The 27,903-nt window shown below is 42.4% G+C and overlaps 1 protein-coding gene across 2 annotated transcripts in view; it reads left to right on the forward strand.

Moving 5' to 3' along the window:
- The window catches only part of TMEM164 (transmembrane protein 164), an 80,692-nt gene that overhangs the window by 46,802 nt on the left and 5,987 nt on the right, over window positions 1–27,903 (forward strand). For both annotated transcript variants that reach the window (XM_067548231.1, XM_067548232.1), the window contains exons 4-6: window positions 1,787–1,853; window positions 18,608–18,686; window positions 27,645–27,745. In XM_067548231.1, the coding sequence (XP_067404332.1) occupies window positions 1,787–1,853; window positions 18,608–18,686; window positions 27,645–27,745 (247 nt within the window). The remainder of the gene's footprint in view (window positions 1–1,786; window positions 1,854–18,607; window positions 18,687–27,644; window positions 27,746–27,903) is intronic.

A 27,903-nucleotide genomic window follows, 5' to 3' on the forward strand; every position in this document is an offset into this window, starting at 1 on the left:
ATCACCTCTAGCCCAGGTACATACTTGAGTTGTGCACCATTGGTGTACCCACACTAGATCTGACATCTGTCGTATCATGGCCTTATATACTCAGCCCTTCTTCCAACATATGGCTCACATTAGTCTGTAAATATAGAATCCCGTGGAAAATTGGGTGTTGGGGTACTTATTAAAATTTTAATAAGTTAGGGGGTACTTGCTACTTAAAAGGTTGAGAAACACTGTTCTGGTCCACTTCGGACCTGTGATTCCCACTGTTGCCTTTGAAAACTTTCTGGGCGAGGAGAAAATAAACATAGACTCTTTGTTCATTGTAGTGATGGTTTGGCCAGCTGGGCTTGAATTCAATTGTAATTAAAACTTTCAAAAGATTTATCGAATTTGTAAGAAAACATAAAAGTAGCTTTCCAAAGAATTATCGGTGCCTGGTTTTAACAACTGGACAGTCATCTTTCAATACTTAACTTTTGTTGCCATGCTCAGGAATGTCAGACTACGTTTTACATTCAGGATTGAGCTGAGCTCCTGCATGACTGAGGAGAGCACACTGTGCTTTCAGTCAGTCAGCACTCATGTTCTCTTGAGTTGTAGTTTAATAGACAAGAGGTGTATGGAGGACTATCCCCAGATGAACTGAGATTTCTGAGAGAACAGAGCATGTACTCCTTTTGTGAGCGAAATGCATTCTGACCTCAAGGATACGCTCATTTTTCTTTATCAAACAACCTTAAAGCAGTGCATGCTTGGATTCATAGGAATGTGTTTGCCTTTTTGCCACTGGCTTGCCCATTTCAGTGTGTTAATATCATGACATATTAGGAGGTAGGGATGAGTTGTTACGCCTGGCCCACCTGCAGCTCACGTTCTGCAGGGTTCAGGATGCACAAACAATTGAACTGTGACACTCCTTGATTTTTTTTTTTTTTTGTCTTGGGATTGAAGAACAGGGGAAAAATAACTTGCAGATAAAATGTTCCCCAATTGAGGGGGAAAATGTATTTCACAAATACCATTCAACCCTTTGTAGAGTGGAACAGAGGAAATTATTCCTGTGAATAATTATTTGGGGGGAAAAATGAAGTAATTTGTAACTAGCGTTACTCTGAACAGATGCTTTAACCAGCTCTGCTCACCATTTGGAGCCTTGTATGTGCACAGTATTTCTTCTGTAATTCAGACTTAAATAGGGCTGATTCCTCTTAGTAAGTGAGATGAGATTGTAGTTCAGGGTGAGATGACCTTCAGCTACAGGAAATACAGCATTTGAATTGCAATAGTATTTTCCCTATATGACCCCTTATCAAGATTTGTGGTGTTGATTTGAATGCAAAATGCATGAATCTTTCTTATATTTTAAACTTAGACACCACTCATAAAAATGAGGCTTCTGCTTAAATGTCTGAGATCTAAGTTTGACATCATGCATTTTTATAGTAGAGTTGGGGTAAAGGCGTATAGTAAAATACCTATTTTTAGCACCTCCTCCCCCCCCAAATAAAAACTCTCCAGCAGCATGACCATGATTACAGACCAGCAGTCCAAACCATTTAGGAATCCGAAGCTCATTATAGAAAGCATTTTTACTTCAGGAAGTTATTTAAACATTTATTTATTAAAGAGGTTTTATCCGGTTTATGACCGGTTACGGTGGCTTTTTGCAAATTCAAGCCAACAGAGCTTTTTTTCTACTTTGTGGAAGATCATGCTACCTAAAATATTTTGAAAGTACACATTTCATACTTAATTTCCAGGCTGCGAAAATAACATTGTACCTCTTTCTTCTAAGGTTACAGATGCATATGTTAAATGGGGCCCTCTTGGCATTGCTGTTTCCTGTGGTTAATACACGCCTGGTGAGTAAACCACGCCCTGCTTTCTCCTCTGACTTTTTATTTGGTAGTTCTGGAGTTTATTTGTATGTCCTTTTTCTAAAATGCTATTTCCCTGGAAAGAGGTTTGATCTTTGCAACAGGCTCAACACTGCAGAGATTTCTTGAGCTTCTCTTCAAAGGAGTAACCAAACTATGCAGATATGGCACAACACCCAACCACCCACATGCAATGGAAAGTTTGATCTTTAATATTCCTTATTGCTAGTAAATTGATGATCATAGGAAGCTCCTTTAATTCCATAGCTTTGTTTCTGCAAGGATTTCCCCCTGCAAACTCAGTTGTGTGCACACCATTTTCATAATGAATTTGTGTGTGCTGTAGTTATATTGGTAGTGCTGTATTTTGGTAAGTTATCTGAGATGTTGGAAAAATGCTGGCTTGAGAGAGTCCCACACAGAATGGCTGGAAATTGGTCCTGTTCCTCAGAGATCTTGCTGAAATGCAAAAATAGATTAAGTGGTTTCTTTCAATTAATTGGAACATAGAATTTGCCATGCTCAGTCAGATGGTGGGTCCATCAAGTCTGATGTCCTGTCTTCAGCAGTGGCCAACATCTTACTGGACCTGGACTCTTGTGGCACAGCTGCCTGTTACAAGTAGGAATGTTTTGTGCTTGTAAGCGCAAAGAATGTGTATGTACAGAGTATTTATATGCATAAACCAAGTGTGGCAGTTGTACACACATTGTTTCTTGCTTTTGAATTTTCAAATCTAGCACAAACTCAGCTGCTTGTGATGAAGTAATAGCTTAATTTATCGGGGTCTGGAATAATAATTTTCCAACTCCAAACTGTTTGTAATTGGTATTGAGAGTCAGTGATAAGAAAAAGCTGACCTCCTGACTCTAAGCCACATTAAAAATGCCAAGAGATTGACTTTTAAGGGACCTCTTTTTCTGTGCATATATGTATATGCATACAGTGCTTGTTCACTGAGACACCCTTCAAAGCACTAAATATGGGGCACAGCTCTTAAACTGATCTGCTTAATGAAATATTACTGTAACTCACCATCTAGCTAGCATACGTTGGGGTTAATTATATTCTTCTTTAGCCAGATTACTGTGTGCTTTAGCTGAGGTGAAGTTGAAGTGGAAAGTAATATCATAAAGCCAGTTGCTGGTTGTCCATGTGTAAATCCTAACAGTTTTACTAATCCTGTTCTGCATAAAATCAAACTAGTCTCACTTGTATTAAATTTTATTAATCCTCCTATATGGTTTTGGTTGATCACTTTGGTATCCAGGACATATGAAGGTCCATCAACCTTAGCATATGAGCATTTTTTCTAAAAATCCAAAAAAATGTATTGAGACCATATTATTACCAGAGCAAATGCATTAACAGCATTCACTTGCAGGAATATATATAAATATAAATAAACATGAACAATAGTTTCTTATGCTACTTAGTGTAAAAAAATGTAAGGTTAAAGATAAGATCATTTGTGCTGTGTTTTTTTTTTATTTCTTTAAATGCTGTGAATCTCTCTCTGGAATACAATGAGGCTCTGCCATAATTGATATAAAAGCCAAAAGACCAACTACCCCCAGATGTGAAGAAGGCTTAGAGCAGCAAAAGGTTCATTGATGTTGATGATGATGATTATTTAAACTGGAGCTAATTGGGAGAACCAGGGGAGTGGAGGGAAATACTGGCAAAATTTTTCATTTGTGTTGTCAAAATTTTGTGTATGTTTTGAAATTTTGCAACTGACTATGACCTAGTTATTTAATAAGTCCTCAGAAAGCTGATGAAGAGTAGAAAGCATAGTGTGGGTATTTGTTTGTTGTTAGTTATACCCTCCCTCTCCTTTGCATCGGCCACTCCTTCCCTACTTGATTCTTTTATTTCAGAGGTACCAGGGATCTATCTTCTAGTGATAGAAGATAGCTCTTCCTTCTGCACTAAGACCTGGGCTTTGCTCAGGGGGCTCCCAGATGGGTGGGGAGAGGACAAAATCCTTCCACCAATCCCTAGAGTGTGGCACTGCAGTAGAATCACACCACACTTTTTAGTGGTGATGGTTTTATCGAAGTCCTCATTGTTAAAATCTTTCTTGTTTTGAGTCTTCAGTTCTGTAATAAAGATCCTCTAAATGTGTCTGTGCTCTGCCATCTCTGTCTGCTCCCCTGCATCCCATGATGTCTCAAGTGTATTCTGAGCAGCCTGTTGGAAGTGTGAAATGTTTCACTCCTGTTAAACGGAGCTGTTTTTAAAAACACACTCTTGCTTATGACTCCTGGTATAAATAATAGGTGGTGTTGCGATAATTACGTAATCGCTACTAACATGCAACACCATAGATAATGAAAATTTAATTACAGTTCATGAAAACTTTGAGATATTAATTGCTGCTTATCGACTCCATTCTGTATAAGCCTGTCTTTTATCTTTTATCTATGGACGCCAGTTTATTCAGCAGAGAGTTTCCTCAGAATTTGTCTTCCTTTCTAATTGAGGTAACCACATGCAATGATTCCTCCAGTGGAGCAGTTCTGCATGCAACTGGCAATTGTAATGTTTGCTAAGTAAGAAATACATATGCTGTTGAAGAGAAAATCATTAAATGTACATTTAAATCTATAAATATGTGCTTGAAAATGTGTTAAGGCTGTACTAGACTGCTACTGACTTCACTGGGGCCAAGATTTCATTCCTTGTTTCTAAACTACCAGTGCAGTGGGTTAGAACCAGAGAGTGAAATTGTTCAATCTCATCTTAGATGAGTAAAGTATCAACATAAATAGCAAAAAGTAAAAATGAAATTCTCTGAATGGTTTTGGTGGGGTGTCAGTAATGTGGGTAGAGAGGGTTTAAAATGTGACTGTCCTGTTGTAAACATGTTCTGAAGTAAAAAATATCTGCCCACTCATGATTCCCCAGCTAAACAGACAATAGTCCATATTCGGACTGGATGTCAGCAGGTGTCACTCAGTCATACTCACCTCCTCCTTGTCAGAATCTGGCAGGATACAATGTGTATTGTAGCTGGGCTGTCCAAATGGAGTTAAATCTGCATCATTGCTTGCCTGTTCTCCCATTTGTTCTTAGTTCTATGCAGTTGCATTGTAACATGGATTCATGAGAGAAGCTCATTGCAGGAATTCAATTTAACACAAAAAGCAAGTTAATATAAAATGTGTTGTTCCTACAGGAAGCCCCACTATTGAACAGCTGCTACAGATTTAGATACAGAGCTGCTAATTGAAAAATGTGCGAGATTAGTAATTTGGTACCAGACTCTTCTAATGTAAAATTTCTCACTTTCGGTATACTAGGTGGATAGTGGGGATAGATATTGCTTATTTGGGGGCATTGGAGGTTCTTCAGGGAATATGTAGATGTTTTCAACATCACATGAAATTGTGAGACTGATTAGGTTTGGTGGATCCCCAAGGCCTTTTGTCCTGAATCATGTGCCTTTGAAGTAAGCCTAGGGCACATTTATGCTTTCACACCTTGCATGGTATAGGGCTGGTCTCTCTCTTCTATCTTTCTCTGGCTCAGAGACCTATGGTGCTAGTTTGTGGCATTGCTGCTGCGGGCTAAATTCTCTGCCGGTCTACATGGAGGCAGCGCCATAAACTTAAATGGCATTTCACTCATTTACACTAGCAGAGAATTTGGCCCATTGACCTAAAGGCACTCAAGTGGTTCCCTTGAAGTTTAATAGAATTGCAATAAATTAAAATTCACAAAAAGACTTTGTCTCTTTTAGTCTCGTATGTGGAAGGAAGAATCCCATGCACAGCTATAGACTGGGGACCAACGAACTGGGCAGCAGCTCTGCAGAAAGGGACCTGGGGGTAACAGTGGATAAAAAGCTGGATATGAGTCAGCAGTGTGCCCTGGTTGTCAAGAAGGCTAATGGCATATTGGGCTGCATTAGGAGGGGCATTGCCAGCAGGTCACGGGAAGTGATTATTCCCCTCTATTCGGCATTGGTGAGGCCGCATTTAGAATGTTGTGTCCAGTTTTGGGCCCCCCACTACAAAAAGGATGTGGACAAGTTGGAGAGAGTGCAGCGGAGGGCAACAAAAATGATTAGGGGGCTGGAGCACCGGACTTATGAGGAGAGGCTGAGGGAACTGGGCTTGTTTAGTCTGCAAAAGAGAAGAGTGAGGGGGGATTTGATAGCGGCCTTTAACTACCTGAAAGGGGGTTCCAGGGAGGATGGGTCTAGGCTGTTCTCGGTGGTGGCAGATGACAGAACAAGGAGCAACGGTCTCAAGTTGCAGGGCGAGAGGTCTAGGTTGGACATTAGGAAAAAGTTTTTCACTAGGAGGGTGGTGAAGCACTGGAATAGGTTACCTAGGGAGGTGGTGGAATCTCCATCCTTAGAGGTTTTTAAGCTGAGGCTTGACAAAGCCCTGGTTGGGATGATATAGCTGAGGTTAGTCCTGCTTTGAGCAGGGGGTTGGACTAGATGACCTCCTGAGGTCCCTTCCAACTCTAATATTCTATGATTCTATGTGATCGCCTCTTGAAAGACTGACTGTTGGGAATGGAGTTTGGTTCAGGTGTTGCTTAGAATTATTCCTCAAATCATGTCACTTACTGTCCAGTCAAAGCCTGGAAACTATGCTTGAGGAGTGGGTCTCTCATTCCTGCAATGCACAGGACAGACACCCCTCACTCCTGTATGGTGGGTGTAAAACAGACCAGAATATCTCCCTCCACATTTGAGAGACCTAAACGTAACATAGATACAAACAAACAGGGAGGAGACATTGAAAACTGGGCCTGCACTGGGTGTTGCTGGAAAGTAAAATATGATATTTTTGTGATTTTCTTGGCCACAGAAGTCAGTTTTTGACAAGCCACCCAATTTTTTCACTTGCTGTTTGTAATCTTTGCACTGATGTTGGGAGAAGGGCAAATTTCCATAGTAGTACATAGCCCAGTCTCTCCATCTCCTCCTCTCATTCCTACACAAGTTAAATTCCTTTGATGTCTTGTCTAAAGGATGGACAGTGCTGCAAATGCAAGCATGGGGAAGGGATTTGGAGGACTGGGCTTTAAAAGATCATAATCTAATACCTCTTGTGGTAAAGTCAGGCCAGATGGCTACAAAAGGGTATTTGAGGGCAGGTGTATGAGCCCTATAATGTTAAAGGCCCTTTTCCCTGTTGGCAGGGGTGAAGTTACTGCAGGTCAATTAGAGGCACCTGAGGCAAATTAAAGGCTACTTCAGGCCTACTAAAACCCCACCTCTGCTAGAGAAGGGGGGGGGAGGGGAGACAAAGAAGCTGCCAGAAGGCTTGTGGCAGTAAGAGGAGAGACTTCCCCAATTTAGGAGATAGCACTTTTTTCCAGACGGGGAGCAGTAAAAGAAAAACCCAGGCACCAGCTTGCGGGGGAAGAGCTGATATGGCTCTGACCCCCAGGGCGACGACACCACATCTACAGCCCCACCGAAGGGGCCAGAGAAAGGTACTTCCTCGGGATCTGGGTGGTATAGACTGACTATCCTGTGGGGTGGAGGGACTTTCCATCGGCCCAAAACAAGGCTCATCCCGACCACTATAACAGAGAGGTGCTGAGGAGAAATGTAAAGGCCTCATCCAGGGTGGGGTAGATTTACCCCGGGCCCGTCCCGCCAGAGGAGACAGCTGTTATCCGGCAAGACTGGCGGGGGTGCTTTGCCACACTATATAGAAAGTTTTTTATATGTCAAACTTCTGTTTTTGTACCATCTATTTCACTGAAACAGATTTTATATTTCTATCTCTGTACTGCTGAAAAATCATACGGTAAGCTTCACAGGAGGATACACTTTTCCTGAAGAGTTTCAAGTCATTGGAAGAACAAATCATGTGGTTTTTATAAATTCCCCTAATGTAACCACGAGCGCATGTAAACTCAGTAAACTCAGCATGTAAACAAGCTCAGTAACTTCAGTTCAAGGAATTATGTAAATAAGTTAATATTTTCATTTCTTGACTTTTGAATGTTCCAAATGTATTGCATTAAAGTCAGTTTGAGTTCAAGATATATATGTGTGTATATAGTATATATGTGTATATAGTATATGTGCGTATACAATTGATACATAATGAAAAACATGCGTACTACGTGGAGCGTCAGTGGTAATCCCATGACCAGGTGGACTTCCTCCTCTACAGATTTGTTTTCCTGTCTTTCAGATCTACCATCTTGCTAGCAAAACAACTCCCCAACTTAAATGAATCTTATGCCCAAAATCCCAGCTTCCTGTTCAACTCACTTATCAAACTCTCCCTTCCTTCTGCCCCCACGTCGCTGCACAGGACTGTGCCAATTTCTTTCGAGACAAAATATGATGTGACCATCCCTCTCCCCTTCTTTCTTGCACAGTTGCAGAATTTCGCTGTTTGCTCTCCACTTGCCCGAGTGATCCCATCCTAGCTCCTGATCTCTCTTGTACCCACACTCGTCCTTCCCCTATTCATCTTAACCTCACTTTCATCTGGCACTTCCCCTCACAATACAAGCATGCTTTAGTATCTCCCATCTTAACAGAAAAAAACCCAATCCTTCCTTGACCTCATTTGTCTCTCTGACTAGTACACCATCTTCCTTCTACCTTTCATCTCTACGCTCATTGAACATGCTGTCTACAATTGCTGTCTGGAGTTCCTCTTCCAGCTCCATCCTAGACCCTCTTGAATTTGGCTTCTGCCCCTTGCATTACAATGCAATCACTCTTGCCAAAGTCTCAAATGATCTCCTGCCAGTGACCTAACCAAAGCACAGAACCAGTACTCCGGTCTCATTCTCCTTGACCTGTCAGACACCCTTGACACCATCAACCATGATCTTCTACTTGAAATCTTGTCCTCCCTTGGCTTCTGTGACTTTTCTCTCCTGGTTCTCCTCCTACCACTCTAATCACACCAGAAGATCCTCCTCATCACCTGTTCACCTTTCTGTGTGGGTTCCATGAGGCTTTCTCCTTAGTCCACATCTTTTACACGTTATCGCTAGATAGTTTAATCCACAAACACAGATTCAAACCAATATTCAGCTCTGTGCTGATTACTCACAGATTTACCTCTCTGCTCCGGACTTGTCTCCGTGTATCCAAACTAAAATATTGGCTTGTTTCTCTGACATCTGCTCGCTGATGTCTAGCCATCAGCTCAAACTTAACATGGCTAAAACAGGACCCTTAATCTTTCCCCTCAAGTACTTCTCTCCACCTCCTTTCTTGATCACTGTGGACAACACCCCACCCTGCCTATTACTCAGGCCCCATAACCTGGGCATCATCTTTGACTTGGACCTCTCTCTAGGTCTTCATATCCACGGTATGTCTATATCTTACAGATTCTTTCTGCATAAGATCTCCTAAAACAAGGCCTTTCCTATCCATCCACACAGCTAAATCTCTCATCCAAGCTCTCACCATGTCTTGATTACCACAACATTTGTCTCTTTGGTCTTGACAGATGAAACCTCACCCCACTCATGTCCTTTCAGAATGTTGCTGTGCACATATCATTTTGCTAGTCCATAGTTTTGACACCTTTTTGAATCTCTCTGCTGCTCCTCTATCGCATCAAACAAACTCATTTTCTTCATTTTTAAGGCCCCTATTAGCCTATTTCCACCCTGCCCATATCTCTCATTGACTGTTGAAATGTTGACTTTTGCCTCTGCTCAGTCCATGGTGCCAGCTTCCATTGACCACTTGTTAATTTTTCAAACAAGCAGTGCTTTCTCCCATGCTACCCTTCACACTTGAGGAGCTCCACCTAAATATCTGCAAAGCCACTTCCTTGTTCTCTTTAAAGCTGTCCTTTGCCATGATGCCTACAGAAAAACTTGAGTTAGGCCACGGTGTGCTGAGAACATTATCATGTTGACTAGTATTGTATCCTTGAATTCTCTATCTCTGTCTGTCTGTATCTAGTTTTATATTTAGATTGTAGGCTCTGTTTGTATAGCACTTAGCACAATGGGGTTCTGGTCCATGAATGAGGCTCCTAGGCACTATGATGATATAAATAATGAATGAAATACAGCTGTGAAATGTATCAGTCATCTCATAGGCAGCAGATGTTTAATGCTGACCTAAAGTCCTCTTTCGAGCAGCCTCCTAATTTATCAGCAATTTCAGCAACCTGCCCAGCCCTTCATTTGCCAACTGAATACAGAAATGGAGCAAATGGGATGCAGTAGAAAATGACAGGTGTAGAGTGCTGTGTACACTCCAGGGAGCTGACAACAGCAAGTGGTTAAACATGGGGTGAAAGATAAATATTATTCTACAGACTGGCGAGTGCGTGCCAAGGAGTTTGCAGCAGGTGGCAGGATTCAAGATTACAATACCCCGTAATATTTTATGTATTCAGGCTATTGCTTGAGTGGCTCAGCTGGTGAATTTTCCATTTTAAGAATTGGCAGTATAGCACTGGAGGTGGGAAAGGGAATGTAAAATAATTTGGGAACAAACAGCTATGGACATAATTTATGCATCGTGACACATCAGAGCAGGAGACTGGGAATCCAGAGACACGTTCTATTTCAGTTTTTGCTACTGATCTGCTGCGTGAGATTGGCCATTTGAGTTGGTATTGAAGAGGATTGGCTGCTGGGTGACTGAACTAAGGACGCTATTCCAGTGAGGGCTGGAGGCTGGGTATTGGAGAACTGTGCCCAAATTTCTCCTCAAGTTTAACATTTTTCTCAGAGGAAAAAGACCATCATAGTAGAAAACTTTTTATTAGTGTGTGTGTGTGTGGGTGGGTGGGTGTTAAAAAGGAATATATCAGTCTGTACATGTTCTGTCTCTCTCAAAAATTAAAAAAAAAAAATCTTCAGAACACATCCAAAAGTGTAAGACACAGCACCTCCGTTATTGCAAATGCAAAAATTTTGCACAAAGGAGAAGTTACTAAACGACCCAGTGCTCTCTTGTTCCAAATGTAAGCTGTTCAAAGTATCTTCCGGGCTTTCCCTTTCTGCCCACAATAGTCTGGATCCCCATTTAATGAATCACATGTCAGATACACCAAAAATATTCAAAGGCATTGTAAATATTTTTATGGGAGGTATATGGTAGTCTAATCCTCAACCAGCTAATGAAGAAACATTGTTCTGAAAAGGACATTTTTATGGATCTCTGGATCAGTGTCAATACATGCTTAGTGGTATTTGTCAGAACTCTTCCTTAAAATAAAATCCCAGTAGTTTCGTAGCTATGCTGAGCTATCTGGCAACTGGTAGTGGAAATGGTAAAGAGTTCAGATGTTCGTTGAAGTTCCAACTGAAATCTTTCTCACTTGGTAAATGGTAACCTTTCAGTGACTCTCTTCATTAAAAATATCTCTGATGGCAATGGGTACCTAGGATAGTGATGTGAAAAAGTACAACTTTAAGTATCAGGTCTGTTTCCTCAGGTGAATTTAAAAACAAACTTTTGCCTACTTTGGCAGATAACCACTCCGCATGATGTATAACTGCCAACACTTACTGGCCTGGGTAAAAGACATATCGATTTATGTCGTTTCTTTACTAGCTAAATATTCCTGTGAGCATTTGTAACACTGTTTATTGAGCATGTGCAACTGGAAGTCAGTCTCATAATGCATCAGAATATTTGTTGGACAGAGACAAAACTCTTTACTTTTTTCTTCAGCTAATGTTTATCAGAGCACTTATTTTCTTTTCAGTAATTAGATAAGGGATATTTTTGTTCTCATTTAAAGTCTGATCCAATCTGTAAGATATTTACATTCCTTGCTTATTTTAAACAATCCATAAGAAAGTAATGTGAATTAAAAGATCTTTGGGAAGGGGAGAGAAGGAAGGAAATTATGGAAATTCACAGGCTTTCATGTACCAATCTGTGGTCTCAGCAGGGTAGGAGAAGAAATGTGAGAGCCCAAGACATTTTGTGTTTGATATGGAAAAAAGGGCACAGATTAGGCCATGATCATCTAAGCCATAGTTACAGACGTGAGGAGCTGTGTTAGTAGGTGCCAGATGGTGGCCAGGGTTCACGCGCACATATCAGTTTGCAATATCGCAGTCATAGCGAGTAGATTCCAGTGTAGCTGTCACAAAGACTGAAAGTGCTTGGGCAGTAATTTTTGTGAGACCCTTCATATTATGTTAACAATCTCTCTACTGGTTTTAAAGTTTTGTTTTGTCAGCTGGTGTCCTGAAAATGTTGTTGTGGATTAAATTAAAAATAGGACAAGTCCAGAGGTGGTTGACTTGCTGTCTCTGCTGAGCCTGCTGGGATGGATGGTGCAGTTATGGCACATCCAGAAGCGATTGTACTGTTTGGATCAAGAGATGTGTGTATTTTAAATATATACTCAGTCAAAGTAGGATCAGTATTTACTGTGCAGCTCCATAGTTGCCATGAGTGGCCTAGATTTTCTGTTTAATTGACTGTCAGTTGGTGAGGTAGTGAACGAACTTTGTATACTAAAGGATTTACCCATCATTGTATTGTGGAGTTTTTTTTTTAGTGATGCCTCACGAGAAAAACCACATTTAATCTGCAGAGCAAAGGATAATTTACTGCATTTACCATCTTGGGCCCGGTCCCTGTAAACACTTAAGCAGATGCCGAACTTCTTCTCATGTGAAATGCCTCACATAGGCAAAGTTAAGTATGTAGGTAAGTGTTGTTGCATTTTTGTTATGTCTGAGGTAACACCAATCACTGATGCTGGTCAAATATTTAAAATAATAATAGTGATTAAAGAAAGAAACCCTACATCTGACACGTAGAGATCAACCATGACTACCATTGCTGCTTGGATAGGGAAACTAGCCTGATCTTCTTGATCAATTTCACTTTTCTGGTAGTGATAGATCAAGACCAAATCCCCTTGTATGTTTCCAAAATTTGGGCAGGATCTGAATTCTGGGCCTATGACCTATTTTGGCTTTTCTGGGTTTTTTTTTCCACTAGCAAAAATACTGTTATGGTTATCCAGAGTGATGGGGGGCTGTCCCCACTCTTCTGTTACCTAAATTTCCCCAGATTCTTCATTTCTAGAGTACCTTTCCCACAAATACATGGTTTTTTTTGTTTTCTGGTCTGTGCTCATGCACATTAGCACTTCCCTCTGATAACAGAGGCAGACTCTTGGTCTCCCCTGCATATAAGTCCCACTCTGACTGTGCTAATTGAAAATGTGAGTTGGGTAAAATCAGTGGATGAAACTGCTGAATTAAACCCTAATTGAAAACACTGATACTGTGCTTCTCTCTCCCAAAATAAGACGGTTTGTGCAGCAGAATAGCTGTGAGGACAACTGTTGGTGGAGATGCCTGGATGAAATTGAGATTGTCATCAGGTTCATCAGGATTTACTTAAGTTAGTTCTGAATATCTGTGTGTGTGTGTGGCAGGAAATTTGAATGAAAGTCTGCCTGTAAAATATGAAAGGAATTCCTGTAAAGAAACGTTAAATGGATGTGCTTCCGAATCCAATACCCATTTCCTTGTGCAACTGGCACCTTTCTATACCTTGGACGCTCTTTATTTTATTTTAAAAGGTCTTGCTGTCCACAGATTATAATGCTAACAATATTTTAATAGTTCTTCCCCCCCCCCCCCTTTTCCTCTCCCCCTTAGCTTTAAGATATGGGGAATACTCTTGTCTGATCCATGCTATGTTTCCAGGGCTAGGTGCTCAAGCCAGAGAGTTGTGCAGCTCCTGTGGAAATAACTGGCATTAAATATCAGTTTCTTGGCAGCTCACCTGCTTTGGCTTCTTGGAGAATTCCAGCTCCTGGCAAGACTGAGTTGAGCTGTATTTATAGTAGTATACTTGCTACTATCCAAATGCCACTCATCAGATAACATTCAGTTTGCAGGGCTCATGTCTACCCTGCAAAAAAACCCGAACAATCCCCAAGTCCTGGTGGCAGCAAGTCTCAGAGCTCAGGTCTATGCACTCGGGCTACAGGGCTAAAACGAGCAGTGTAGATATTCTTGCTCAGGCTGAAGCTTGGGCTCTGAAACCCAGGTCGGGAAGTGGGTCTTGGAGCCGGAGCCCAGTGGGAGCCTCTTAACTGCTATTTTTAGCCCCAGTACACAAATCTGAGTCTGTAGATCTGGGCTCTGAAACTTGCTGCATGTTTTGTGTAGACGTACCTTTAAGTCTGATGTCCTGAATTTCTGATAACTCTTTCTTCACTGTAAAAGAAGCCATTCAGAGCTATGATTAGACCAATAGCTAGATAGGAATCCATCCACTCCCTCCGAGGTATGTTATGACAGGTAATAGTCAGCTGTGTAATGAGACCTGGTGGTAGCTTGAAGCATGATTCCAGCGCTGTATGTAGCTGCTTACAGATAATTCCCAAGTCATTTAAAATGTTTCAGCAAGAGGTAGAATGTTTGCTTGGCAGCAATACTGGTGTTAGAGACTCTACGACTTTGGTGTACTTTGGGGCTCCCATACTGAACGTATGTATCCTCACAGCACCCCAAAGCTGGGAATAAATTCAGGCATAGTTCAGCTGTCCAAGGTTCCTGCAGTAAGGGCTAGTTCCAAAGCCTAATGTAGTTAATAGAAAGACATCATGAGATGATTTCATTGGGGCTATAGCCAGCCTGCCTAAGGGCTGCAAGAACTTGTGTGCTTAGAAGATTGCCCTGCATGCCAGTGTCTCCTCTTTTTGCTATACCCCTGTGTAAATCTGATAGGAATCTAAGATGAGCACATGTGAGAGCTTGTCCTTCAGTATTCCATGTATCATGCGCTGCTTTTCCTTTCCAAGGACTTCTGAGCAGTAAACAAGGCTGCCATGAGTGCAGCTGAAGTAGGAAATTCACGAATAGTCCCATAGCCTACTCTGTTTTTGGGGTGAGAGCTGCAAGACTTTTTGTAACGTGTTCTCTACTCTCGGAAGCCATCCAGTGAACCCTTTAGCATGTGTCTGTGTTGTGCTGGACTGGCTTTAAGGACCAGCAGCCGATGTAGCATTGTAGTCATGCTCTTTGCTCATTTATATCCATGTTAAAAATTCTATGGCTAGCCAAGACATTTCCCAACTCCACATATATTTTAATATTGAAACCACAAGCAACAAAGCCAGTAATCTTTAAAAGGAGAGAAGTTTTTAATAATGTGCTGGGCTATGCTTTGCTTTAATTTTAACCGGTTATGGGGACCTGGAATAAATGGTTAGTGAGAGATGAAATATCTGCTAATAGAAAAAGGTGACAGTATATCTATCTTGGACGTTTGCTTGTTTGCATGTTCTAAGAAAAGGAGGCAAGTTTGGAGAGTTTCTTCCCATTGCCACTTCCAGTATGTTAGGACCCCCTAGCCATGGAAAAGCTGCATCCTGGTTGACCCATACTTTATGTCAAGTTGTTCGGTCTCTCTGAGCTGCTATAGCACATTGGGCAACCACCAGCATTGGGGAACTCTGTTCACCTCCTCTGACATCGTGTGTATCTCTGACATGGTAATCCTAAGAGAGACACTTGTATGTTCAGAAGCTAAAAACATCTCATGTTCTGTCCTGTTTTCAGAAATGGCATTAACTGTGATGTATCAGCGCTAAAAGGGTATCCAAAGAGGTAAATGCCAAGTCAGAATGAGTTATACAGAAGCATAGAAGTTAGATGAAGAAGACCTACATCCAGCCCATCTCTCCATCAATGCCGAATTACTTCCTGTGGTAGCCTGTTTAGTGTCTTGCCCAGTTTAGTTTTAACTTTCCCAGGCAGTTGGGTTTCTGCAGCTTCCTCAGGAGTCTGTTCTGAAGATTTTACTGTTGGGAAAGATTTCCTGACATGGAGGCTAGCGATTCCTTTCTTAATGTTGCCCACTGGAGGCCGGGAGAGCGACGCTGGCAACCTGTAAGAAGGGAGTTTGGGTCAGGCAGCCAATCAGCTGACTGAATATAATGCCCAGAGTTTAAATTGTAAACAGCAGTCTGCCTCAGTCACCAGGAGGTGTGACGCTCCCAGGGGGTGGGAGGTGGATACGTGCACAGGGACAGTGGCCTGGCCTCCTTTGCCCATTGCTAGGTGGGTCTTTGCTCCCTGAAGTTAACACATCCTCAGGAGGTCTGGCTTTGCTTCCCTCCCTGTGTGGCTGGGAAGAAACCCACAGGGGGCTGGCACCCTTAGTGGTGGTCCCCTTTCAAATTGTTGAGTCTTGGTTTAGAGACCATGGACCTTTGGCTTGCAGCTGCTTGCCATACTTTATGTTCATGTGCACGTTTCAGAGCCAAATCAACTCGAGCAAAGAGTGTTCCCACCCCCTCCTCTTATGTGCCCTGGTCAGGACACCTCCATAGTGCTGCCTTCCCTATGATTTATAGAACGGATCCAGGAAATCTGTTGTGATTAGCAGTTACCTGCAGAATTCCTTATATCCTGAATTGGCAGGTGACCCATTCTGTGCGCTTTTCACTTGCTAGGCCCTAGTAAGTGTCTCACCATCTTAGTTCTTGGTGCACGTACACATGCCCAAGTGTTTCATGGAGTAAGCAACACACCCAAAGTGAACACTTGCTAAAGCCTAGAAGTGAGGAGAGTCACTTGTTCTGTACAGCTTTACGATTCCGCTCATATTTGTTTTGTTCTTTCTCTTTGTTGTAGCCTGGCTGTACAGTGCGGTTCTATTTCTTGGCATTTAGTGTAGAAAGGAAGTCAGTGTTATCTACTCCATACCAGGAAATGCACTTGCATAATTAGCTAGGCCTTAGAACAAACAATCTTTCATGACATGAAAATGCTGTTTTGTTGCGACAGTGTTGACAGTTTTTGCTGTGTTAAACAAAACAACTGTCCCCTGTTCTCAGTGTGTCCTGAGTGCAGAGTTTGTGTAACTGACCCTCACGTTTACTCAGCTAGTGCAAAACCCCTTATGAAACCACAGACAATGGGTGGAGAAGGCTGCTTGGCAGGAGTAAACATTGCATATTGTGGTGTTTATATCTGAAGCTATTATTTCTGATGCTCAGGCTTTCCAAATGGCAGAGCTATAAATCCTTTTCCATTTGCTAAAGCCATCTTAAGCTCCTTTCAAGTTGATTTATCTCTGATTCTCTCCCTTTTGCCCTCAGTGTCTTTCAGGAAATAACCTAGAAGAGAGAGGAAAAGGTTAGGATGCACAAAACTTCCAAAGCTTCTGCGATGCTTTGCCTTTGCAGAATATTGATGTATTGTTTTATGTTTTTTATTACAGGATATTTGAACAATCTGTTTAAAAAAAGAATTGTATGGAATGTTTATAAATCACTTCCATAACAGTCGGATGAACATCTTAGAGTTAGCAGTCAGGACACTGGCAATGCTAAGCCATTGTGAATCAGGGCCCAAAGTGCTACCTATTTAAGGAGATTCTTACACTGGAGTATGGTTAAGAGAAAATATTTTTGTGCAAATAATGTTTTGCCCGTAGATTCCTATCCTGTCTTTCTGCTGCTATTAACCCTTATTTGAAACAGTTTCATTATCAGTCCAGCTTCTCTCTTCACTTCTCTCTCATTAGTGAATCCATGACTCCATGTTTAATACATCGGCATCTGTTGACTTCGAGGTTACTATGCTGTCGCTAGTTCAGCATCATAACATCATTACAAGCACAGCGCTGTGTCAGGGCGAGCTGTGCTTCGGGGAAGGCTTCCCTTTTCTACCAGTAACTAATACAGATGGGCCCCCACCAGCAGTGTTTGGATCTGGATTAGCATCAGGTTATGGTGTGGGTCTGAGATTGAATCAAGGCCAATGAATGGGTTTGGGTTGGATGATATGAATTTTGGTGATCTGTTGTGAGATTTCAGCCTAAAATGATGGTAAATAATGTCCAATTTTCACACCTGAACTAGATCAGAAAAATAGATATATCTGACCTTGGAAGTGACCCAGAACTGTCTGTCATTCTGGAGGCTGTTATGAATCCTGGTTTTTGAATCAGGATCCTCCCTGTCTCCTTTCCCCCATATTTTGAATTTGAAGTTCTGGTTTGAGCACATTTATAATTAAAAACCGAGTCCAAAAAACAATACATGAAAGGTGGATGGATTTAAAAAAAATCTTGTGTCAAGTTTCTCCCAGTGTGAAATTTCCTCTTTACGTAACAAACTGGGATAGGACTGAAACTGAGCCACACTTTCTCTCTGGCTGTTCCTTGTTGAGATTTCCTGCCTACCAGTGTTGCACTGTTTTTGTATTTGCTATCGGAAAATCCAGACTGCCAGTGCCAATGGTTAATATATTTGCGACCCCTTCATTGACACGGGTAGGTGGCAAAATAACATAATTGCAAAGAATTGTAGTGTGGCTTTTGTCACTTCACGTGTGGTGACTGACAATTCAGTTGGAATTTGGCCAGCAACACTACATAAGGGTTTCGCTCAGGTAGGGACGGCTGATTTATAACACTGCTCTAGGACACGCTGGTCTCTGAGTCAGGTCTCTGAGTCACTGTCCCAGGCTGATGAGATATAAAGTAAATAATTGTGGTTTGTTAATTACAGGGACTTCCAAAGCAGGTAATTACACTGTCTTCCTAACCTTCCCCATGATTTCGCTATAAAAAGGCATTCTTCCCTTCCCGACCTAACCTGCTAAGTAGTGGTGTGAGTCTTATTATGGCTTTTGCCTTCTGACCTGCAAATGGAGTCTGAAGAGAAGTGATCCCTATGCTTTGTATGGAAAGTTTGCAACATATTTTGGCTTGCAAATGATGCTTTGTCAATCATGAAAAATGCTTATTAATGTTTTCCTTGTTTCCTCAGCTTCCCTTTGAGGTGGAAATTTATTACATCCAGCACGTGATGCTCTATGTTGTGCCCATCTATCTGCTGCGGAAAGGAGGTAGGCCTGCAAACAGCCGGAGCCATGTTACGCTATTGAGATCTGTTGGGTTGGCGTTAACTAATTAGGCGCAGCTGGTTTCATTATGTTTCTAGTTCTTCGAAAGCAACACTTTGCTTTCCCTGCCATTAGCATACCAGTTTGTTCTCCATCTGGGACGGTGTCCTGCAAGAGGAAGCGCTCGGTGTAGTAAATCTTCTCCATCTCTAGCATCCCATTGTTCCGGCTCTCCGTCATGTATCAGTTTACAGCTATCTGCTGCCATCTAATGTTGTCATGAGAGCAGTGACACTTTCTGCTGGCTAATGGATGGATACCTTTTGTAATCACCCTTGGCTGAGGCTGTGAAGCCAGTTGATTCCAGCTTGTTTTGAAATTGGCCCCTGTGGTATGACAGGGTACCTGATTGATTAATACCACATTAATACCTTGTTAACCCAGGACATTGAACTACTTATTGTACAGTACTTGTGTCTAGTGCCCCCGGAGACTGGTTCCCAAATCTATATCCTGTCTATTCTTGGGAAAATGTGAATTCTTTACAAACTTGGTGGGATCCAGTACAGATGGAACAGCTAAGAGGCTGGCCTAATGTCTGTAGAACCGATGCTAGAAAATTATTTCCTATTAATATTCTGCCCATCTCACTAGCAGATCTGGTTGAAACCCTTTTTGACTCAGGTGCCTTCTGCTGTAACAATATTCCATGTGGCTTGATCTATGATCGCTGACCTTCAGTTACATGCAGCAATAAGCTTATACTCTATATGTGTACCTGGGACAGAAGTTTGTATCAGAATATGATTATGTGGATTGTGACCTGGGGAAATAAGTTACATGTGCAGCGAAATAATAGTTCATTGGACTTGGAAGCACATTAGAATGGTACAGGAGTTTGATATTGGGGACATAGAGCCTTTTGCGTCTAGGTCATTGGTTTTCAGTCTAGCCCATTGCTTAATGGCTGTTTAGTTTATGTGAACTGAGTTGGTCATAGTCCAGTTCCTGGTTGATGCATCAAAAAGCAACAGTCTGAAGTACTGTGGCATTGACTCACGCTGGCAGCTTCATCCCAGGGCTCTGGCTCAGAGACACAGCTGCCTGTCAAAGAGCTCTTTCCAGGTCAGGACAGGAAAATGAATGGTGTGTCATAGGGAAAGCTTACACAGGTTCAGCTCAAGCACCTGTAGTGCATGTGAGAGTCCATAAATGTAGGACTCCAGTGTCCAACGCTGCCATTTTGGAACTTTTCACCAGCATCAGGATATTTGGGGGGTGGGGAGGTGGAACCCTTCAACTGATGTAGAAATTGTTTGTGTGTCTGAGTTATTCATCTTTATTCATTCTCGTGATCCTCTTGGCTGTGGCAGGCAAGGCTGGGTCACATAACACTGCCACGCTTGCAGCTTCTGCTTTGTGTCTGTACTGGATGGTGCGGGGGCTCCACCGTGCTCAGGTCTGATCAAAGTGCTAGTGTGATGCTGACTGCTCACATTCCAGTATTGCACAGTGAGCAGGATGAGCTGCCTTGTCCTGACTGAGAGCTGTGCTGATTAGTGCAGCCTTCTAGGGAAAAGAGATGTTTTCCTCCCCATCCCACGTTTTTTGGACATTATAGCACATCATAGATTTCCTTATTCCTCCTCCTGGTTAACTAATTCCCCCCCCAAACACATACACTAGTTGTGGACGCAAAACACGTTCCCTTTCCTCCTCAAGGGGTCACACACCAACCCCAGAACAGACGAGAGAGAAGGTCACACACCAAGGGCCAAATCCTTGGCCACCTGTGTTGTGACTGATGGTGCAAAGCAGATGTAATGCTGATTTAACAGAAAAGTGGGGGAATCCACAGATGGAGTAGAGTTGCAGATAGCAGCTTCCTTACCAGCCTCCAGCTTTGGGGTGTGGCCAGGGAATTTCTGTGCACTGTTGATTTCTGACCGCCAGTAATGGCTCTATACAGCTGAACGTAAAGTAGCATGCCTGAGACAGCTCTAATTTACTCCTGTTGTCAGTCAGTCTGTTCAGCCGGGATTGGAAGGAGGGACAGAAAATGTGGTCTAAATCTACTGTCTTATTGCTACCCCCCTGCCTGTTGAACTGTACCACCTACAGTTTAGGATTTGAGTCTCAATCTTGGACCTTAGAGCCGGGGTCCTGTTACGATAGCTTTGTAGAAGACCCCAGATTTACACCCCCCAGTGGTGAACAAATCTGTCTCCTGTGCAATGGGTGCTGAAAATATCACACAACATTGTAGGTTGCCCCAGAATTCCACTGTCCTCAGTGTGGTGCACCAAAGGGTCTTGACTAAAACCTAATTTTAGCCCATGCTCTGCCTGGTAAGTGTTTAACAGTCAGTTATTTCGGCAGATTGGACAGAAATAGATGCTCACCATACAATGTGCTGGGATTGTAAATTAGATTGTAAACTCATCAGGGCTGGGATTGTCCCCTTCCAAATTCTTATAAAGTGCTGTGTATGATAGTGGCACCAAGTAAGTTGTAAATGTATGGCTGCTCCCATGGAGATGGAATTTGGGCGATGATGGCTTTCCCTTTTCTAGTTTGATGGCACCAGCATCTACTTAATTGATTCCATGGAAGAGCAGAGAAGGGGCTTTTACAGCTGCAGAAGCAATTCAGGATATTGCGGGGGGTATGCCTGGAGTTTCAGAGCTTTCCTGTGACTCAGGGTTGTAGGATGTTGTGTCCGTCTGTCTCTTTTAGCCTGTATACGTGACTGATTATGCTTTTGTTTTGGCCAGCTCCCAAATTGTCAGCTGGGGAGGGGCAAGGTCTCTGTTGTTCTCTCCTTCAAGAGTGTCTGTCAGTTCGTTAGGCATGTGGGCTACCCTGCTTCTGGGAGAGGTGGAGAGAGGCTGTAAACTAAGGCTCTTTCCTTGCTCAGAAATGCCTGGGTACCAAACCAAAACACAAGCTGTAGCCAGAGCTGACTGTAGCAGTCTCACCAGCTTTGGATGGGCAGTCGTGCACACTGACATGAGAGTCTCGTAGGAGATGATTCATTGCTCCACACCTGTGTCCTGGAGTGGCACGCTCACACAATTAATTAATTGAGCAGATAAGTCGCTTTCTGGGAACAGAGCCAGAGTCGCCGGCTTGTAAGCAAGAGATGCACCTATTAAGCTAATCTGTCCTCTGTCTCAAGCCCCCTAAGCTTTTTTCTTTGGTCCAAGCTTCCTTAAAGAGATGGATTTCCTCTACACTGTGAGAAAGTGAGCAAAGATCCAGGACGCTCTTCTTGTGTGGAGTTTGCTCGTCGTCTGTCACATGAATGAGAAGTGGGAGCAGCTCCAAGGAGCCAACTTTCTAAGAGGCACTGCACAGACTCGACTTAGGGAGAAGATAAGCTGTGTTGTGTGGCATAGGGCTTAAGCATCAAGCATGGAGAAAAGGGTGATTTCCCCTCCTCTCCTTCCCCCCATGGCTGTGAATCCGGTGACTACAGCAAAGCAAACTGCACCCCTTGGGCTGTTCAGATTCACTAGCCAGATTCCCTGATCATTATATTCAAGGCTTTTCTGCCCTGTCTAGCTGCACCCTCTGCCCTCCCTCCCCACCCCTAGGGTCCTGAGTTTTCTTCGGTTGCGTCCTTTCATAGCTTTTTCACATCTAGTTACAAAAAAACTTGATTAACTATGATGATAGAGAAGGAAATATTTGACTGCAACTATTTGAAAATAAACTAGTCCTGTGACTAGCTAATTATTTGCCTCTCCATGTAAAGTCCTGGGGATGGGCATGCTCTGGATTGTAGAAAGCTTGTAGAAAGAAACCCCACTTACACATAGGAAAATTCCCTTTCTGCTCCCACTGAATCCCCAGCGTGGGAAGGAGAAGCCTTTATTTACTTTTTGTGCTCTGTGCCTGCCTGCCGATAGCACCATGTAGAGGTTTGGGAGGATTGCCCAGTGCTGGCCTTAATAGCTGCTCCGCTGCTCAGCCCAGGGTAGTCTGTTACAGGCCACAAATAAGGAAGCTAGTAATCTGAAGGAATATGTTCTGTATAAACTGAAGTGAAGGGCCCTGTCCAAATTATGCTAATTTGTATTTTGAAAGGGCAGAAGCTTGAGAAGGCAGTTTCCTGATAGATGAGTGAGGAAGACCCTAAGTCCTGAGAATACTGACCCCAGGTGGTTCCAAGAACTGCTTTGTCTGTGGAAGGTCAGAAAAGTTCCTGACAGGACAATGCACCTCTCACCAGCTCTGCTGGCCTTACTAATTGTGATGAGAGATGCTGAAATCTAGGGAAAGAGTGGCCGTAGGCTCAAAAGGGACAAATCAAACTTAACTCTAGAGTTGAGCGGAATTGAACTGCAGCACCAAATCTTTGGTTTAAGGTGAGAATGAGTCCTAATAAAATGCTGCGTAAGGGGCAGGACTGCACTCTAAATCCTTCCTTCCTCTGGGAAATTGAAAGGGAAGTGTGTCCCCAGGATTTAATAGCTGTCAGCTCAAAATTCAAACCTGCTAGAAGGAACTCTGCACTCTAGGTGTGCAGGACTGACTTAGGAGAGTTGTTCCTGTTTTGAAAATCAGAGAGAGAGAGTTGCCCACATCAGAGAGAGAAAGTTGGCAGTGCTTCGGTGCGTATTGGATATTATGGTCCAGTGGCTGAATTCAGCAAAACTATATCAATGTCTGCTTACAGGCAGCAGAGAGAGACTTTCTGGATTGGGTTGGAAGACTAGAAAAGTCCAGTCAAATGTAGTAGAAATGAAGCCAATAGGGTTCACTAAAAAAATCAACCTATGGAATTAAACCCCTAAAATAGAATTCAATAGAATAATTCCAAGTACAGTCATATTATTTTCTATTTCAACTCTATAGATTTCTAGAGCAATTTCAATTTTCTAAAGTACCTATGGGAAGACTATAACTTTCTATTAAATTCTATAGGACTTTTGCGTAAGGGCGTCTTTTTTTCTAAAATGAGTTTACACTTATTTCAACTCAGGTATTTTAGTGTTTTGTAACAAAGATTGATCAGAAGTCCAGCATAAAATAAACCAAGATCCTAGCTGGCAATATTAAGAATTTGCGGTACTTTTCCAAAGCTTTATCTCCATTTAATAGATGGGTAAATGATTTAAGTGACTTGCCCAAGGTCACACAAGGTGTCCGTGGCACAGCCAGGAACTGAAACCAGAAATCCTGACCCACAGCCAACCTTTTTCTCACACCATCTCATTTTTCTTTCCTGAAATATGAAAGCTTAATCTAAATGGAAATGCCCGTAGTCTTGTTTTCCAGCACCAGAGAAGTGTGAAATCCACCTGGCCGTCGTGATTTGGGATTGACTTGGTGGTTTTGCACCTTCAACTGCCTGGGGCCTGGGCATTTCTAAGAACAGGGTCACTTGGTGCCAGTGTGTGCCAGTCAGATTAAATATTTGGAAGTGCTTAATATGCTCAAACCTCTTGTGATCTCTGGTGAATGGGAAGATAGTGAAGCTCCTGTTCCCTATTGAAACTGATCTCTCAGGTGAACAGCAAACCTAACATGGTCACTTAATCAGCAGCTCTTTCATTTCCACTTGCTTTGTCAACAGGACAGAGCACACCACAGTGGTCCCAAGAGCCCTGATACAGTAGCAGGAGGATTGTAGAGAGTAATCAAATCCACAGCAGTGTACTTCTCTGGAGAGAGATGTGCATATGTTGTGCAGGGTGTCAGTTTAAAATTTATCTCCCATACCTGTTCAAGAGATTTCAAGGCTTTCTGAAATGTTCCATGTGGAGAATCCTGGTGGCTTTTTCTCCCTTTGGTGGTTGGCTGGCTACCACCTCTGCTGCCAGCCATGCTTTTCAGTGCAGCTAATTCGATGTGGGCAAATCCTATGCTAGGGTTCTGCAAGGAGAATTCATGGCTGCTTGGATAGACCTGATCTGAAATCTGTAAGAGTCACCACTACATTGCATGGGTTTGCACAGCAAAAGGCACTGATGGAGCAGTTCAAAACCCTTAGGAAGATAGACTAGAACAAGAACAACCCTCCTAAAGAGCTGCTGAAGCATGGTCGAGTGGATAGAGCACTGGACTGGGACTCAGAAAAACTGGGGTTTAGTTCTCAGCTGTGCCACTAACCTTGGGCACATCATTTCACCTCGTGAGGGCTATGCTTTCCCTCTGACTTGTCTCGTCTATTTAGATCGTAAACTCTTCAGAGCAGGAACTCTCTCTTACAGTTTGCATAAGCACCGGAGGGGTCTCTAGGCCCTACAAGTTATAAATAACGTTAGGTTAACAGAGGCAGATCTTTGGGGCACAGTCAGGGACAGTTTTGTGGTCTCTAGATTCAGAATCCTCCAAGCTTCATCTCTCTGGATTTTAAAATGCTTTTTCCTAAGGTTTGCAGTGTGTGTCTGCAATGGTACCCTGTGCAGTTACTACACCCAGGAGCTCTTGCTGAACCATATGGTGGCACTGTTACTCCATAGGCTCTTAGCAATTGGTTTAAATGGCTTGCTTTGTTTGCGCTTAAACCAGATAAGGATTATTGTAGAGGCAGGGACTTACACTACACTTCTTGCCTATTGATAAGACTTGGGACCAGAGCACTGTAGAGAGTGAGACATACATAAATCTAACCCCCACAAAAACTTGGTGAGGCAAGTGATATTTTCCTCTGTGTTATAAATGGGGAGGAAAAAAAAGCACAGGGAGATTGTGACTTGGCCAAGCCATGCCTGAAATGGATGGTAGAGCCAAGACCAGACCTCGGATTGCCTGCCTCCCAATGTTGAACTCTGACTCTAAGACTAGTTGCTTCCTCTTCTCTCTGCAATGGAACATGGTGTGCCGACCAAGTCTAATTGTGCATCTACTGTCTTGCTAGATACTCCTAATGAGTATCACTGTTCCAGTAGATCACCCTGCATGAGATCTACATTGAACAGTGTCCAGCTCTTTAAGCTGCCGAACCTGCATACCTGACTGTTCTTCTTTCTGTGTGAACCTAGCGGCACTGGAGCTCTCCGTTCATCTCCCTCTTTAACCAGAGAGGACTCCACTCCGAGTTATGCAAGCAGAGTTTACTTTTAGCTTTGGATTCTGATAATAGCCTGGCACTCTGCTGTTCAGATGCTCCCCAGGCTGCTCTGACCTTCAGCCACGTGCTGGTTAGCGAATCTTGTAAGATGCCTTATGCTTTGAAAGCAGCTTCCCTGCCCCAGAATCCATGTAGCCACGTCTCGTTTGTTAAGCCAATGTGCAGAGTTGAAATTGCATTTCCTTGTTGGGCAAAATGGAACCAGTGTTGCTGCTAATCAGAATCAAGAGAGAATTACTAGCGGGGGTGCATTAATGCTACTTTTAAGCCCAAAAAGCCAACTATTTTGGTCTTGAGTGAGACCTATGAATAGCACAAGAGCAATGCTATAAACAGCTTTTTGAGAGCGGACTAGGAACAGATCTGCTATTATGGAACCTGAAGTGTGGGTAACGTTGAGGAGAGTGTTGTAACCTTCAGATGAACCTGATGTTAAATAGATATATTTTGCCATAGGTGTCTGAACCCCCCCCCCACTGCTCCTGCATAATGGCTAAAGTTGCTGGTAGAAATCAATGTACAAAAGGATTGTAACGTGGCAATGATGATTTAAATACATGAAAGCAATGTGTAAGTGATTTATAAAACCTAGGCACCGGGTATGTGCATGGCAGCTAAATAGCTGATTTAGGATTGCTTTTTTATCAGTTGTTGGGGGGGAGCAGGGTAGATTTTATTTTATTTTTTTTTTGGTTCCTGCTGCTTATTAAGTCTGGTACTTGCTAATTGAGCTGGAAGCTGATCAGCCACCCTCTGGTAATTGTGTGTGGATGCTATGCTGCCTCTCTCATATGCCAATGTACGTTTTTGTTAATGGAAACATAGATGGGGAAACTGAAAACGCCTCAATTTTGTACAGTATTTTCTTTATGGCTCCTCGGTATTTTTTTATTTAAACTGAAATAAATATATGAAATTTTTGTATGTTAGTGGAGTTTGGAAACCAAATTAATTCCGTTCCTGTTCTCATCATAGTTCAGCTGGTGAGTATTAATTAAAAAATCAGATGCACTGCGCCCAAGAATGCTTTCATGAGAACTCCCAGAGGCCTTCCTGTCCTGTAGATCCTAAATCACTATACACTGTTTAACTGCCATAAGACCCTGCTTCAGGTGTGTGAGAGCCATGCATTACTGGGGAAATGTTACCTTTCAATAACAATGATCCCTGCTGAACGTGCGTTTCTCCAGTAGAGATTTCTAAACCCTGTGGCAGACACACCTCGGCAGCTTTTTCCATCTCTGGAGTGCAGCCTCATATTAGCTGACACGCTTGACAGTGGGATGTGTTTATACAGCCTGTACACTGTTGGTGCAAGTTTATTTTATAGTTATCAGGAGATAATTCAGTAACATCCACACGCATTGCAGTGTAATTGCCACTGCAGTGATTTAACACACCATATTGTGGTAACTGTTACTACTTGTTTTAGTTCTATGCATGTGACAGAATAAGGTGGGCAAAATGTTAACAGTGTAATACTTGAATACCTTGACTGAAGCACCTTTGAAAATCAGACTCTATATTTATGAAGTAAAATTAACACTCCCTGTTTGCTTCTGTGGCCAAGAAAATGAAGAGAAGTCTTGTTTCAGTGGAAAACAAGCAGGATTAGTGAGAGCTAATGTCTTGTATAGTGTTAATGATTAAATTAAAATACATCTAGCCCCAAACACTGGATCAGGAGGGGAAAGACAATGAATATGATATTTCAGTTGAAAAACAAGGCTCTCTCAAATATTCATTATCATGAAAGTATTAGGTTATCAACTAAAGCCAGATGCCCAGATATTCATGCAGGGGGGGGAGGAGACTATTTGAGCGCTTAGTGAAACCAGTGTAATTCAGTTCAATATTAATATACTTTTTTTTTTTAAAAGGTATCTACACTCCAGAGCCACTTTCCGATTTCTGGTGGGCTCTGTTATCCACTGGGCTGATGTTTGTCTATCATTTTAGCATCTTACAGATTCTGGGACTGGTAAGTGAATGTGTGTTAATTATTCACTACTCATAAGTTAAACGTTTGGGCCAAAGTTTCAAAATGTTGAGGTGCAAGTGAGTGCCTAATTTGTTGAGGCAATTACGTGCACAAATCTGGGTAATTGAATGCTAATGGCTACTTATGGTCATTTGCAT

Source organism: Emydura macquarii, unplaced genomic scaffold (assembly GCF_026122565.2).
Source record: "Emydura macquarii macquarii isolate MOO-44397 ecotype Brisbane River unplaced genomic scaffold, CSIRO-AGI_Emac_v2 contig_1253, whole genome shotgun sequence".
NCBI lineage: Eukaryota > Metazoa > Chordata > Testudines > Chelidae > Emydura > Emydura macquarii.